We start from the raw sequence: 14,416 nt of genomic DNA, 5'->3' as shown, positions 1-14,416 counted from the left end.
ATCGTCAGTGAGGTGAGAACCAGCACAGTGGGCTACTCTGCCATCAGGTTCTCATACTGGGCCGCGGGCAGGCCGGCATGCCCATGTTTGGTATTTAGAGGAAGTACAGTAGAGGTGTGTGGGTGGGCGTGCGAGGGAGGGGGATTTATGTTTTAATGGTGCGACAGGAAAGAGATGTATAAATAGTTTGGTTTTAAAATTGTAAAATGAGACGTGTCACAGTTTCTGTCTTCAAAACCAGCAGATTACAGCTTCCACAGACTTGCACAGACTCACACTGCAGCCATCTTTGCACCAGCCCTCCTTTTAATTCCCATCTGCTCAGTGTGGGCCCCCCCACCCCCAGCTCACCCCCTTTATCTCCAACTGTGCAGTTTTTTCTTAATGGATGTTCAATCCTATTATAATTGTTTCCTGGAAAGCTCTGCAGAGACAGGAGAGTGGTGAGGGGCCATACCCACTGACCCTCACATCCAGTCCTCAGCACTTTTTGTAGGAAACAATTCTACATTTCAAAGGTTTATTCCACTGTTAATAGACACAGTTGTCAATAATATGTTTTTTTAATTATATCAATTAAACTTTGCAGCGTTTTTCAGCTTATTATTTTGGTTTTACCAGCAAACAACAAAGTTCTCACACAATTTGTTCTTTTGCCGACACGTCTTTACGCATCAGCTACAGAAAATGTTGAGTAACACCAGAAATAACATACACGAGCGAGGCAGAGCAACAAAGATGAACCAGCAGGTTTGCACTTCTGCTTTCAGTGTCTTTGGTTCAATTTAGATAAAGCTTAGATAAACAGATTCTTTTATATTAAACACATTTTGCAAACCAACTGTGTTTATTGATCACAAATAGCTTCAGATGGCAAATACACTTTGTATGTAAACAATAGTGTTATTGATCATCTTACATATTCATTGCTGGTGAGGACATGTTGTTGTTGAAAAAATAACCAAATGTTAATCAGAATATTTTTTTCCTGCTTCCTCTGAATTGACTGAGAGGACTTTTGTCCAGATGGTTTTGTGTGACCTTTTTTATTGTGTTCAATAGAGAGGTTACACATGCATATTGTTTTCTTAATTAAGTGTAGTTCTGTGCTGTATCTGAGGCTTTTTTTCCTCCACCTGACATTTCAAACAGTTTTACAGTGTAGACTTTGTGAATGTGAAAGGCGTCACCAGGCTGACATTTAATTTAATGCACATTTTTCCACGTTATGAACTGTAATCCATAATTTACTCACACGTAGGTACTGATTTTTGTGCTTTATTTCTTACCTGAATTTACTGATTTTTAAAGTGTTCAGTGACATTTCCTTTTGAAATATTGAAGCTCAGCTGTGACTCAGCAAACAGACCGCAGAATAAGAACAGCTCATCTGAGCCGTGTCTGTGGAGGTCGCATCCTTTCTCTCTTGAATTCTCTTCCTCATGTGAACAGTTGTGACTCCTGCAGTTAAAAACACACTTCCTCAAACACACACAACTGTTTCCTGTTTGTGTTTTGAGTTGGAGCCAAAAGGCAGAGCACCATGTGACGACGTTGGGAAATTATTAACAGTGTTTACTCTGTGACAGACAGGCACAGGCCGAGCTTCCAGTCACAACAGGCGGCTGCCAGTTCAGGCTCGCCTGGGCTGGACAAAGGGTTCAGGATTTTGTAAACAGGAGTGTGTAGACTAATATCTACTTTTTTTTAACACAGGAGAATGTCAAATGTAATAGAGGGAACTTTCTCTGACATTTTGTGAAGGCTGAGAGGCAGTCAGGGGAAACCCAGAGCTTTCACAAGGAGTAACTGTGCTCAGCCGGCAGCAGTCTGCCTGAATACAGTTAATCAGCCCTCAGTGTGCTGCACTAACCTGCCTGATGAGCCACAAAGAGCCAGTTACAGAGAACGGACTCCAGCACCAAACTCTATTCTTAAGTGAGCCAATTTAACTGAACACTAGGAATAATAAGCAGTCTGAGAAATAAAACGATGAAAAGAGAAGCAGGGAAAAAAGTAGAAGTCTTTAAGCTCGGATCCTGTCACCATGCGATCAGTTAATTAGTGGACGAGTTCCCTCCGCCACAGATTTGATTCTGCTGTCACACCTCAAGAATTATCAGGCTGGCTGTGAAACGTTTCTCAGATTTCTGTCTGATCTCGCAGAGCGTTTTGTAAAACCTGTGATGTTTCTGAAGCCGCCATTCATTTTCTTCCATCATGTTATTTAAATGTCAGATGACATCATCGCTGACCTTCATGTTTGGTAATACTGACGATGAGGCCTCAGACATGTCAAACAGAATGTAATGATCATGCTCAGACTGACGGTGAATGCTTCCTCTGGTGGTGTTCAACACCAGGTGAAAGACTGATGGAGCTTGTTATGACATGCCAAGTATGTTACCGAGTGAAGAAGTGAGGGAAGAATAAAAGTTGAAATAACGAAATGGCTGTATACACAACTCAAATCACTTTTAGATGTGGTAAAGTGCAGCTTTTCTCCTGGTGGGTTTTTAAAAAAAAATCAATTTATGCGTCTCACATTCAGACTTCAGCGACCAGCTGCTGGAGGTGGTCGGCCTGGAGGGGGCGATAGAGATGGGACAGATCTACACGGGACTGAAGAGCGCAGGACGCCGACTGGCTCAGTGCGCCAACGTCACAATCAGGTCAGAGAGCCTCCGTCTTCCTCCTCACTTCTAATCCACCCTCCTCTTTCTCCACTTCACTACACACTATTTTCTGATCTCTCAGCTGGAAGCTGCACAAAATGCATCCCTCTCCATACATGTCGGATAAAAAATGTATTCTTTTGGAGTGTTTTTGTGCATCTGAAAACTCTCTGCAGCATCTAAACACTAACATGCCTGTATCTGATGAATTATATATTTCAGCTGCATGCTGTACTGAGTGAACAGAAATCGCCCGTCTGAGTTTCCAGGTTTTGTGGGAATCTCTAGTCCTGCTTTGAACTTGTGTATTTTTGAATTTTAACACTCAGGCTGTCGTTTCTGCAGCTAAATGATGCAAAGTCACTTCTGTCATCTGTTTGTGTCCCTGAGAGTCTCTGAGTTACAAACACATTCCTCATTACTGTGAACAAGCTTTACACCCGATTCTAAGCTGAGCTTTAGTCACTTTACTTTCAGCTTATGCTGCATTTTCTTCTTCTAGAAACCACAACAAACTAAACCATGGGTCAAAGGTCATCACTGGAAAAGCTTTTGAAAGTCCACAACCTTTCAAATGGTTTAAGCAGGATTTGAACAACATTTGGTGAATTTACATGAAAACAAGTCGCACAATGACTCGAAGAAGCTGCTCAACCTTTATTACAACCTTATTACAGACAACAAGGGAACACCACACTGGAGCTGCAACACGGATGAAATGATGCAGGGCTAAAATGTTTATGGGAAAAATCTCTTGTTTGTCTTTATTAATGAATCCAAATTTAGTAGGATTTAATGAGCTAATCCAAATCCAAAGCATTCCTTATTGAGGGTCATTCACCCTCACCTATAACTCGTCATCTCATCCACATAAAGTGGTTTAGGTTGATATGTTTCTGTTGCTCTTGCAGAGACTTTCTAACAACAGTCACAGCACAGAGAGGTGACATTTACCAGTCATTCTCTCACCCGCTCAGCAAACTGCCCCCATATTTTCCTAGAGCAGAATTAAAGCAGCATTCATCACAGTCATTTTCCCATACTGTGTTTCTGCAGCCGTGAAAGTCTTAAACCAACTCTCAGTGTGTGTGTATGTGTGTGTACAGTGGGTCTGTGAGTTTAAGGAGTGGGGGCCTGTCTGGGAATGGCTCTCATGGGAACAAAGGGTGCAGTGTGTGTGACCCTGTCCAGCTACAGTGTTAACAGGCCTCTCGTGCCTCAGAGGTGTGTGTGATCCGACCTTCACAACCTCCAACCTCACCCTGTACCCTCACTGCCCTCTCCCACTCCCACTTTTCTGTTACTACATCTTCATCTGTGTGCTGTCTCTTCACAGGACGTCCAGGCGTCTGCCCATGCAGATCGATGGCGAGCCATGGATGCAGCCCCCCTGCACGGTGAGAGGCGAACAACACATTTCAAATCAAAAACAATGGTGTGAAAATATTTTTAAGGTCCCAGTGACATCACACATTGGTATTTATTCCTTATTTATAGTGGGAAATGATTGGTCAGTCAATGTTAAGTTGCTGCAGTTCCATGAGTGGCCACCTCTCTTGCTGGAGGCAGGCTTTCTGAGTGGCAGGCTAACATAAAAAAATGAATTTGTCAAATTTAAAAATCCTAAGAAGGAAGTATTATCCTGCATTATACAGACTGACTGACTGGCTCCAGCCGATCCTGGATGCTGAATCTTTACAGCAGAAATCAACATATTTACAGCCTGCTGCTGCAGTCTTCAGTGGGACAGAGTTACCTATTAGTAAGTGTGAAGGCTACTATCTTACGCTGCAGCTTTTAGAGAGTCACCATGGCAACATTTGAGCAGGAGTGTCTCTACAAAGTCTCTCCATAATTTACACTTGTAAATGTGAGATTTACCACAGCTGGATGATCGTGGCCACAGTGGTGTCCTGAACCAGGCTGGGTTTTCACACCACAGTCCAAATGTTGGATTGAATACAGTTTTGTCTTCATGAAGGGTCAACCATTTAAGTGGCGTCCAGATGAGTCGTGCCAAATGTGTTGGCCACATATGGGGTCAAAAAAGATCTATCTCTGACAGCTTTGTAACCAAATCCATGATGGCTGTCAGACTAGGCCCAAAATAGGTTCGTGGGGCCATAATTAAGTAGGTTTCTGACCTGCAAGGTCAGTTGTGTTGTGACAGAAAAGGTCCATTGCCAAATGACATGTAAGTTTGGAAATAATGATCTGCAAACAAAGAGGTAACAGCTCAGTCTCAGTACACTGGGCTTCATGTCACCAGTGCTCTGTGTATTCCCCAGCTCTTTCACATTGATAATAATAAATATGAATAAAACAAAACCCATAGCATTTTTTTAGGTATCACAGAGAAGCGTCTCCAGGTGGCAGATTTCACATGCACTTATTGATCTGACCACAGACTCGCATGGATACGTAGACATCATAGACTGTAAAGTCGTGCATTCATCACTCATGAGCTTCCTGAAGAGAGCAGTTTTAAAGTTCCAGAGCTAAACTCTGCATTACAATTGATCAGTCCAAGTATGTAGATGCAGAAGAAGATGGTGACATTTAAGTCTTAATTGTGAGTTATCAAAATCAAATGATCGCAGGAGTGGCAGTGTTTTATGATTTGTGAGCGGAGTGGTAAAGGGGGTGGCTGGGCTTACTCTCCAAGAACAGATGAAACGTTTTCAAATCAGGAGAGTTTTAAAGTCAGTGGTCACAGGACCCTTTGTCCACTGGCTTTGTAGTTTTGGTGCCGAGGACCAGTGAGTCAGGTTCACTTGCGCCAGTTTAGAACTTAAAGTAACTGTAACATCCTCTAAGCAAAATAGTGGAAGCATCGTAATGAAGTCAGCAGTCGCTTTTGTATATTTTCCAGACTGTTCTGTTCAGCACATCCGGAACCTTGACCTCCTCCTCGTCATACCATCAAATAGCACATCCTGGCAGTATTATTCATGTAGGAAGTCACCTATTCTCACTGCGTTCCTGCAGCAGCTCAGCCAGTTCTTTCATTTGTCATAGACCTTCAGCAAAGCAGAACATAGAACACTATCTACAGCAAGGACACAGACAGGAAGTGATGACGGCAGACAGCAAACATTTCTTCCTCGCCATTTAGTGTCTCTTTTTCTTTGTGCTCCTCACAGATCCGGATCACGCACAAGAACCAGGTCCCCATGCTACTGGGTCCACCCCAGAAGACACCCTTCTTTTTTTTCAAGAAACGCAACCGGAGCCGGGACTAGGACACACAAACACACTCTCACATACACTCAACAAAAATATAAACGCAACACTTTTGTTTTTGCTCCCATGTTTCATGAGATGGACTTGAAGATCTAAACTTCATTCCAGATACACAATATTACCATTCCTCTCAAACATTGTTCACAAATCTGTCTAAATGTGTGATAGTGAGCACTTCTGCTTTGCTGAGATAATCCATCCCACCTCACAGGTGTGCCACATCAAGATGCTGATCTGACATCATGATTAGTGCACAGGTGTACCTCAAACTGCCCACAATAAAAGGCCACCCTGAAATGTGCAGTTTGTTTCTGCTTTATTGGTGGTCTGGGGACTCAGAACCAGTCAGTATCTGGTGTGACCACCATTTGCCTCATGCAGTGCAACACATCTTCTTCGCATAGAGTTTATCAGATTGTCTATTGTGGCCTGTGGAATGTTGGTCCACTCCTCTTCAATGGCTGTGCGAAGTTGCTGGATATTAGTGGGAACTGGTGCACGCTGTCGTATACGCCGGTCAAGCACATCCCAAACATGTTCAATGGGTGACATGTCCGGTGAGTATGCTGGCCATGCAAGAACTGGGACATTTTCAGCTTCCAAGAATTGTGTACAGATCCTTGCAACATGGGGCCGTGCATTATCTTGCTGAAACATGAGGTGATGTTCATGGATGTATGGCACAACAATGGGCCTCAGGATCTCATCACGGTATTTCAAAATGCCATCAATAAAATGCACCTGTGTTCTTCGTCCATAACAGATGCCTGCCCATACCATGACCCCACCACCACCATGGGCCACTCGATCCACAACATTGACATCAGCAAAGCGCTCACCCACACGACGCCACACACGCTGTCTGCCATCTGCCCTGAACAATGTAAACCGAGATTCATCCGTGAAGAGAACACCTCTCCAACGTGCTAGACGCCATCGAATGTGAGCATTTGCCCACTCAAGTCTGTTACGGCGACGATCTGGAGTCAGGTTAAGACCCCGATGAGGACGACGAGCATGCAGTTGAGCTTCCCTGAGACGGTTTCTGACAGTTTGTGCAGAAATTGTTTGGTTATGCAAACCAATTGTTTCAGCAGCTGTCTGAGTGGCTGGTCTCAGACGATCTCGGAGGTGAACCTGCTGGATGTGGAGGTCCTGGGCTGGTGTGGTTACTCGTGGTCTGCGGTTGTGAGGCCGGTTGGATGTACTGCCATATTCTCTGAAACGCCTTTGGAGACGGCTTATGGTGGAGAAATGAACATTCAATGCACGAGCAACAGATCTGGTTGACATTCCTGCTGTCAGCATGCCAATTGCACGCTCCCTCAATGCTTGTGGCATCTGTGGCATTTTGCTGTGAGACAAAACTGCACATTTCAGGGTGGCCTTTTATTGTGGGCAGTTTGAGGTACACCTGTGCACTAATCATGATGTCAGATCAGCATCTTGATGTGGCACACCTGTGAGGTGGGATGGATTATCTCAGCAAAGCAGAAGTGCTCACTATCACACATTTAGACAGATTTGTGAACAATGTTTGAGAGGAATGGTAATATTGTGTATCTGGAATGAAGTTTAGATCTTCAAGTCCATCTCATGAAACATGGGAGCAAAAACAAAAGTGTTGCGTTTATATTTTTGTTGAGTGTATATCCACACACAGAAGTCAGGTGTGGGAAGTTCATGAACAGGAAGTGGAACATTCCTAAACTTAGCATGCCTACAGACAATTCATTTCTGATGGAGCCCTCACACTCAGTAGGTGTATTTGGACTGCAGGAACTCAGAGCTTGACTTGATGTGGTGTGATTGTTTAGAGGAACTGGCCCCTTAATCTGCCCATTTCTGTGTCTATTGGAGCATAGGATCCAATAATAATCCAATGATAATCCAGCAAGCTCTCAGCTGCTTCTGGTGGTTTCTGGTTTTGCATGTTGTATTTTGTTTATATTTTATTTGATTTTGAGAGAAGAGCCACGGGGTTATTTTTGAAAAAAGCTCGGAGCCCCTTTTTACCCTTGAAACAGCTTTTACACTGGCGCCATGTTCCGGATTGCTTAGTAGTTCCTGTGGTTCACACACACCTACAGAAGCGACCTTTACCTGTGTAACTATCATCCTCCAGTCCTGCTCCAGCCATGGATTTAGGTTGGCTACACACAAGGTGATTTTAAAAATGTCATGGACAATTTCATTGTAATCCTGTGTGGATGCTAAAATTTGCTGCTACTTTGTTAGCGTTAGCCTATTAACTCACCTGTTACATTGGCAGGGTCTAAAATCATCTACTGTGTACCCAGCCACCTCCTCTCAGCCACCTACAAAGACCCAGAACACACAGCCATATATTCCAGTACACCACTGCCCGCTGAGCTCATGCCAGACTGCTGGAGGCAGCAGGTAGTGATGGTGTGGGGATGAAGTGAGTAGAAGACGGAGGTTAGAGCAGTGTGGCTGGAGTAAACAGATCCACCTCTTCCTTAAAACACCTGTATGAATAATGAAACAGCGGCCGCTTGTAAGAGCGCTTACTCCAGGGCGTCCCCGCAGACGAACAGCACGCTGCAGCCGATGAGAGGAGGAAGAGCCTCATCCATTATTGACCAGTTTTGTTTGTGGGTTGATGGCACTGGGGCGTTAACGGTGACCTGGAATGGGTGGAAGCACGGAGGGATTTCAGCCCCTGAGCATCACTGGCCTACAAAACAAAATAACTGCAGGCAGAGGAAGTGCCTGTGCACATCTATCACTGTATAAACTGACAGAGTAGAGAGTAGAGTTTATCTTTAAGTCTGACTTTGGGCGCTTTGTCACTAACAGCAGCAAGCGGGATTCTTCTGGTGGGCTGAGGATTGAAATAAATCCCCTGCAGGGGTTTTATTTACATTGACAGGGGAACTAAATTTATCCCTCTATTTTAGGGAGGGTCTGTCTCTCCTTCGCTGAAACCCTACCCTTAATTACGGTGTCAAACATTCACTCACAATGTCAAGTGTGCTGTCAGCCGGGTGGCTTTACCGCATCACGCCAAATAAAGTGGGATATAACGAACAGGATGAGAAGGCGGCGGAGTGTTCATAAAGAATGTATCTGTATTACTGTTCCCACTTAATATATCATACAGTATGTGCAGACAGAGTATATGTATATTTCTGGAAAGTAGGTGTAGCTCATGTATTCTGTACACACAAATGTGTTTTTAATATATCATATTAATAATGTGGAGTTTTTAGCTTAGATGGGTTCAGGTCAGTATTTCTCACCACGCCAAGCAGCTGCAGTCGCTCTCTGAAGACACTTTTCTACTTCATCAAACTCACATTTTAATTTAATGTCATCACATCATCAGGAAACACAAAAGTTGTTGTCTTCTGTTGTCATCTTTGTCAGAGGCGATGAAGCACTTTTCAGATGTCGGTCAAGCAGATAATTGATACAAACACTGATGTCAAATTGTGTCACCGCAGCGTTGGTCCCAACATATTAACTAACAGCTATTACATTTGAACTGTGGACTAATGTAGCTTTAATCCTCAGGATTAAAACTTTGTTGGTGAGATCATTTTATCAGGAATAAACTAAACCACGATAACATATTCACACTATAACTCAAAGGAGAATATATTGAACTCAGCATGAGTTCGATGTTTGTAGAAAATGGTCTTTCTGTGATGAGCTGCAGGTGGAGGGCGGCTGCAGATGTTCTGATGGTCCAAACTGAGCTCCACTGTAGGGTCAGGCATCGATGCCTTCACACCCTGATTCCCTTTAAAACTCACTGAGTGGCTCCTCTCGCTCCCAGGCCCCTTTAAAACACACACTGTGTGTGTATGTATGTATATATACACACACACACACCAGGTTTATCATTTTAATCCACCCGGTGAGGAGCCTTTGAACACCTCTGGTAGAACACTGTGTGATCCAAACATCCATCAGCAGCGATGGAGCCTGGGTGCTGAGAGGACTCGGTGACGACAGAGTGCATGTTTACAGTAACCTTACTGAGCGAATGGTTTTAGACAGCTATATCATCAAGTGTAAATATTTGTTTATAATATTTTATCTGAAGTTAAGTGACATCACCGCATGCCTGCTGAAACAAAAGGAGAGTGAACAAAACGGAGCGCGAGGATCCGACTGATCAGACTTCATATCTGTTTGTGGTGATTTATTTTTGATTGATTATTTTTGATGGCATGTTAAAGAAAGACAGAAAAAGAAAAGACACCCCCTCTAAAGAAGAACTCCCACGTGAAGTCTGAACATCTGATTTATCATCAGATCAAAGGGCGGCCAATGTGAACGCCCACACACAGCCGGGCTTTCCGATGCATGTCACAGCTCATGTCCATTCCAGTCCTTTGTAGTAATCAATTGCCTTAACAAATAAAAGGACCCACTCACACAGAGAGGGTGTTTGTTTGTTTACTGAATGAGACAGACGATTTTATCAACACATGACCGAGCGTTTTGTTTCTGTTGCAGTTGATCTAATTTACTTATCTTTACTAGCAAACAGGGCAGGTAATCAGAGGTCAAAACTACTTCACTCAACACAGACATCAGGTCACACATGTTTATGTTACATAGCTTCAGACCACACCTCCTGCAGCCGTGGCTCCCATATGTCTCTCCTTCATGGTTTAAACATACTGGGACTGGGATGCAAAGACTTTCAGCAGAGTTTGAGGGTTTACTGTTAAAAAAAACAATACACCATGTCTGCAGGAACACAAATGAAGATATTTAATAAAGTAGCCCTTTACTGTATGATGAAAAACGTCTTTCTGTGTGTTTTATTGCTGCCACACCGCCCAACATGATCACACACACACAGTCACTCAGTCCGGGCCCCTCCTCTTCCGAAGCAGAGGTGGCTCTACAGTCCTGACCGGTGGGATCCAGTTCTGGAAGGCAGGGTGCAGAGACATCGAGGTGTCGTTGGTGTTCGTGCGATCACAGAAATCTGATCACACATATCATAGTTTCAACAATGAAAAACCAAATGAGCACTGAACTTTGTGATGAGAGCCTCATGTTCGCCCTCAGGCAGCCCTCAAAGGGTCAAGGGCAGATGCCCCCTCCCTCATGCTATATACCCAGGGCCAGATATGATTGAAAGAGAATGAGGGATCAATACACAGTCTGCCCTGTTTTCCTCTGCTGTGTGTCAATCCCACTGTGTGTCAGTCACTGGCATTTGGATGGATTTAAATATTATACTAAATGTTCAAACAGAAGAAGTTCAGTTTCTCTCTTCAGTCACTAACCCCGACTTCACACCAAGAGCCAGTAAAGCTGTAAAATCTCTCAGAAAGTATAGCTGCTAAAAAAACTGCCATTTGCTTTTGTCGCTCAGATCACTCATGATGTGGGTTAGGTTAAAAATTGAATGTTTGATTTTGCTTATCCATTTATAGAAGCCATATGCTTTTAGTACAGGCAGCCTGACAGCCATATGCTGGGACTTTGCTTGTAGCTGCTTCAACAGCAAGTTGTGCTGGGTGAGTGCACTCAAAAAAAAAAAAGAGTTGAATCATACAACAGTGGGTGCCCAGCGCTGGCAGTAATCAACTTTGTAACAAATGCACACATACACATCCTCAGATGAAATGAACTTCATGGTTCCACAGACTGAGGATCCAGCCACCGTCTCAGCAGCACAGCCTGAACTCAGTGGCACAGAGACAGAGAGCCCTTCCTGTAGTTCTAACATCCTCAGGAAAACTGGACTTCACCATTCTACCAACTATGAGCAGAGGAAGACAAGGAGACCAAACCCACACTCACTCCAAGTAAACGTGCCAGAACCCTTGAAGACATAAAGATCTGCTAACATGACATTAGCCAAACTTTTATCAGGATCAATAATTTGACACCCGGAGCAGTGTGGTACACACAGGTCAGGTCAGGTGTGCTGCGCTCAGCATTAATCTGATGTTTATTGCTTCATTGTTTCCAACAGTGTGCAGGACACTTACTCACACATGGTGTTAGTAATAGCAATAACATGCTAAATGCAGTCCACATAATGGCCACAGGTGGCAGCTGTGTTCACTCGTCCACTGGCTCAACCAAATGATAAGAATGTGTTTGTGTTGTGTGATTGTTCTTCATATTCATGGATGATTAGATAACAAAAGACATCACTGATGACCTTAAACACATTCTGAATGAATGAAAGGAAATCAGAGGAGGAACAGTGAGACAGCAGTGTCTCTGCTGCATGTATGTGTTTGTGTGTTTTTACTGTCACTCAGTTTAAAGCAAAGAAAACAACTAATGAAAACATGATGAGCTAATTACATCAGCACAAAGGGATGTGTTTGTAGCTCCTTGTCATTTTATCTTGTCGACCTTTTGGCCTCTCGGCTGTGGCCTTGTAGCTTCCTGCAAAGGGAATCTGGATGAAGCAGACATTGAATTAAAAGAGAGGGAGAGAAAGGGGGGGGGGGTAATAAAAGAAAGCATGGTTACACAACTGGAAGCTTCAGAAGAGTGTGCCTTTGGCGTCTTGAGTACGGCTGCTAAGATAACAAGGCAGGAATTATCCCCCAAAGTGCTATTAATAGCAGGCGAGTCACATCTTGTCCCTCAGTGAGAGAGCATCCTGCGCCCAGAGGCGCTACTTTCCCATTTTAACTCTTTTTGAAATGTGCATTTTGACAGACAGGCTGAGGACGGACTGCTGAGACTCTCCGTTATAAAGCTGTGATATGTTTGAATTTATTGTTGTAGATAATTAAAAGGATGTCTGATTTCTTAGAAAGACAGCTGAGTGTGATGTTTTTCCTAACCTGTGCTTCTTGCTCTGCAGCTCTGTTTGAGCGTTCAGCCATCAGAGTGAAATCATACTTTAAACAGGAAGTGCACAGATTTCAGAGATTTCAGAGTCTCAAACATTTCTGCAGCTTCAGACTGATCAGCAGGAAGTCTGATTTGTCCGACCTTTTCATTGAGGTGCTACTATGCAGCAACCTTTCAGGATTGAGAAATGAAGCCAATGCAGGAAGTGTTAAAACCCTGCAGCCTCTAGGGGCTGGCTCCATAAGTGATCCCCATAGACTCCCATGTTAAAAATTTAAAAGTGAAATAAACATGCTTACAGCATGGTGCATAGATAGGGATTTTGAAGGACTTAGAATAAAGCATAATTATGGGTAATTATACTGCTCCTGACCTCTTTGCCTGTAGGTGGGCTGTATGGCCGCCAACATGGTGAAGGTCGGAGCCTCAAAGCGGCTCTTCACTGATGTCCATAGTTATATACCGTTGCATCATGGGAAAATGTAGAAGCCTACATCACATTGAGTAAAATGAACAAACAGGCTCTAACCTCTGAACACCACCACAGATCAAAAACTGCAGTTCATTCCGTGGCCTCTGGGGGGCTGCCTCCAAAAGTGAGTCAATCACCACAAACTTGTATTCACCTTCATAGCAAAATGTTTACAGCCTGGTACACAAACACTTCTATTGAATTTAGCATATTTTAATATAAAAATTCAAATAAATCTTGATCCTGTTGAACCAACTTTAAAGTTCCTATATTGCCTAAACTCCTTCACCTGTGATATGTGTGTGTCTACATGACAGATCAGAGTTCTCACCTTGAGCAGTGAAGATCAGGATTAGCCCACGTCGCTATCTGGCCGCTCTGCTGACCTGGCCGTTATGTCAGTGTCACACTAACCTACAGTAGTAATAGTCTCGGAGGGAACAGGAAATCTGGGCTTTTGTTCTCGCCCTGTTTCGCCACTTTCACGCTCAGAGAGGGAGCTGAGGTATGTACACAAGCAGCGTGTCACCCTCTGCGTATGGCACATTTATTTAAGGAAAGAGTAAGAACAGCAACACAATGTGCTCGCTCTCCACACGCCTCCAAGTGACCACCCACCACATCCGCACCAGCGAAGAGACAGAGTGCTACAGACACTGAAATGTGTCCTCTGCTGTTTTCAGTGCTTCACACACAGTGATATTTTTAATCTCACCTCCACATTTTCAGCAGCATGTCTCTGAAAGACGACCTGTGTGACATCTACATGTGTGTTTGTCTGTTCTTAGTGTTACTGCCTCTGCTGCTGTCTCATAATCTGCATCGTGGCTGCAGGGATTTACCAGGGATTAAAGTTTTCATACCAGCTGCTGGAATTTGTTTCAAACACGGAGTGACGTTTGTAGCGACTTTATATATGAGGGATTCCTAATTTGGTGACAGAGGTGATAATGACAAAGGTTATTTATTTGTGACCTCTGACCTGTGGGCTTAAACAGCCGCTCCTTCCCACAACACCTTTAAAAATACATGCTTTAATAAATAGTGAAACATGATGCTGGAAACCTGTTTTTTTTGTTTTTCTGTTTGAATTTTAATGCCAAGATTAGATTGCTTTGCTTTTTCAGGATCAATATTAGAGCAAATATGCATGCAGTATATTATGAAGATTAAATCAGTGCAGAATAAAGAGCAATTCTGTGTAAAACTAGTCATT

At 43.5% G+C, this 14,416-nt stretch overlaps 1 protein-coding gene across 4 annotated transcripts in view; it reads left to right on the top strand.

Annotated features, from left to right (window-relative positions):
• The window catches only part of dgkg (diacylglycerol kinase, gamma), a 60,045-nt gene extending 49,370 nt beyond the window's left edge, over nucleotides 1–10,675 (top strand). For all 4 annotated transcript variants that reach the window (XM_028393728.1, XM_028393725.1, XM_028393727.1 and 1 more), the window contains 4 exons: nucleotides 2,552–2,672; nucleotides 4,012–4,072; nucleotides 5,819–5,939; nucleotides 7,567–10,675. In XM_028393728.1, the coding sequence (XP_028249529.1) occupies nucleotides 2,552–2,672; nucleotides 4,012–4,072; nucleotides 5,819–5,917 (281 nt within the window). In that variant the 3' untranslated portion in view covers nucleotides 5,918–5,939; nucleotides 7,567–10,675. The remainder of the gene's footprint in view (nucleotides 1–2,551; nucleotides 2,673–4,011; nucleotides 4,073–5,818; nucleotides 5,940–7,566) is intronic.
• Nucleotides 10,676–14,416: the final 3,741 nt, after the last annotated feature.

Source organism: Parambassis ranga, chromosome 21 (genome assembly GCF_900634625.1).
Source record: "Parambassis ranga chromosome 21, fParRan2.1, whole genome shotgun sequence".
In the NCBI taxonomy this organism is placed as follows: Eukaryota; Metazoa; Chordata; class Actinopteri; family Ambassidae; genus Parambassis; species Parambassis ranga.
This window is presented reverse-complemented; position numbering and strand designations above follow the sequence as displayed.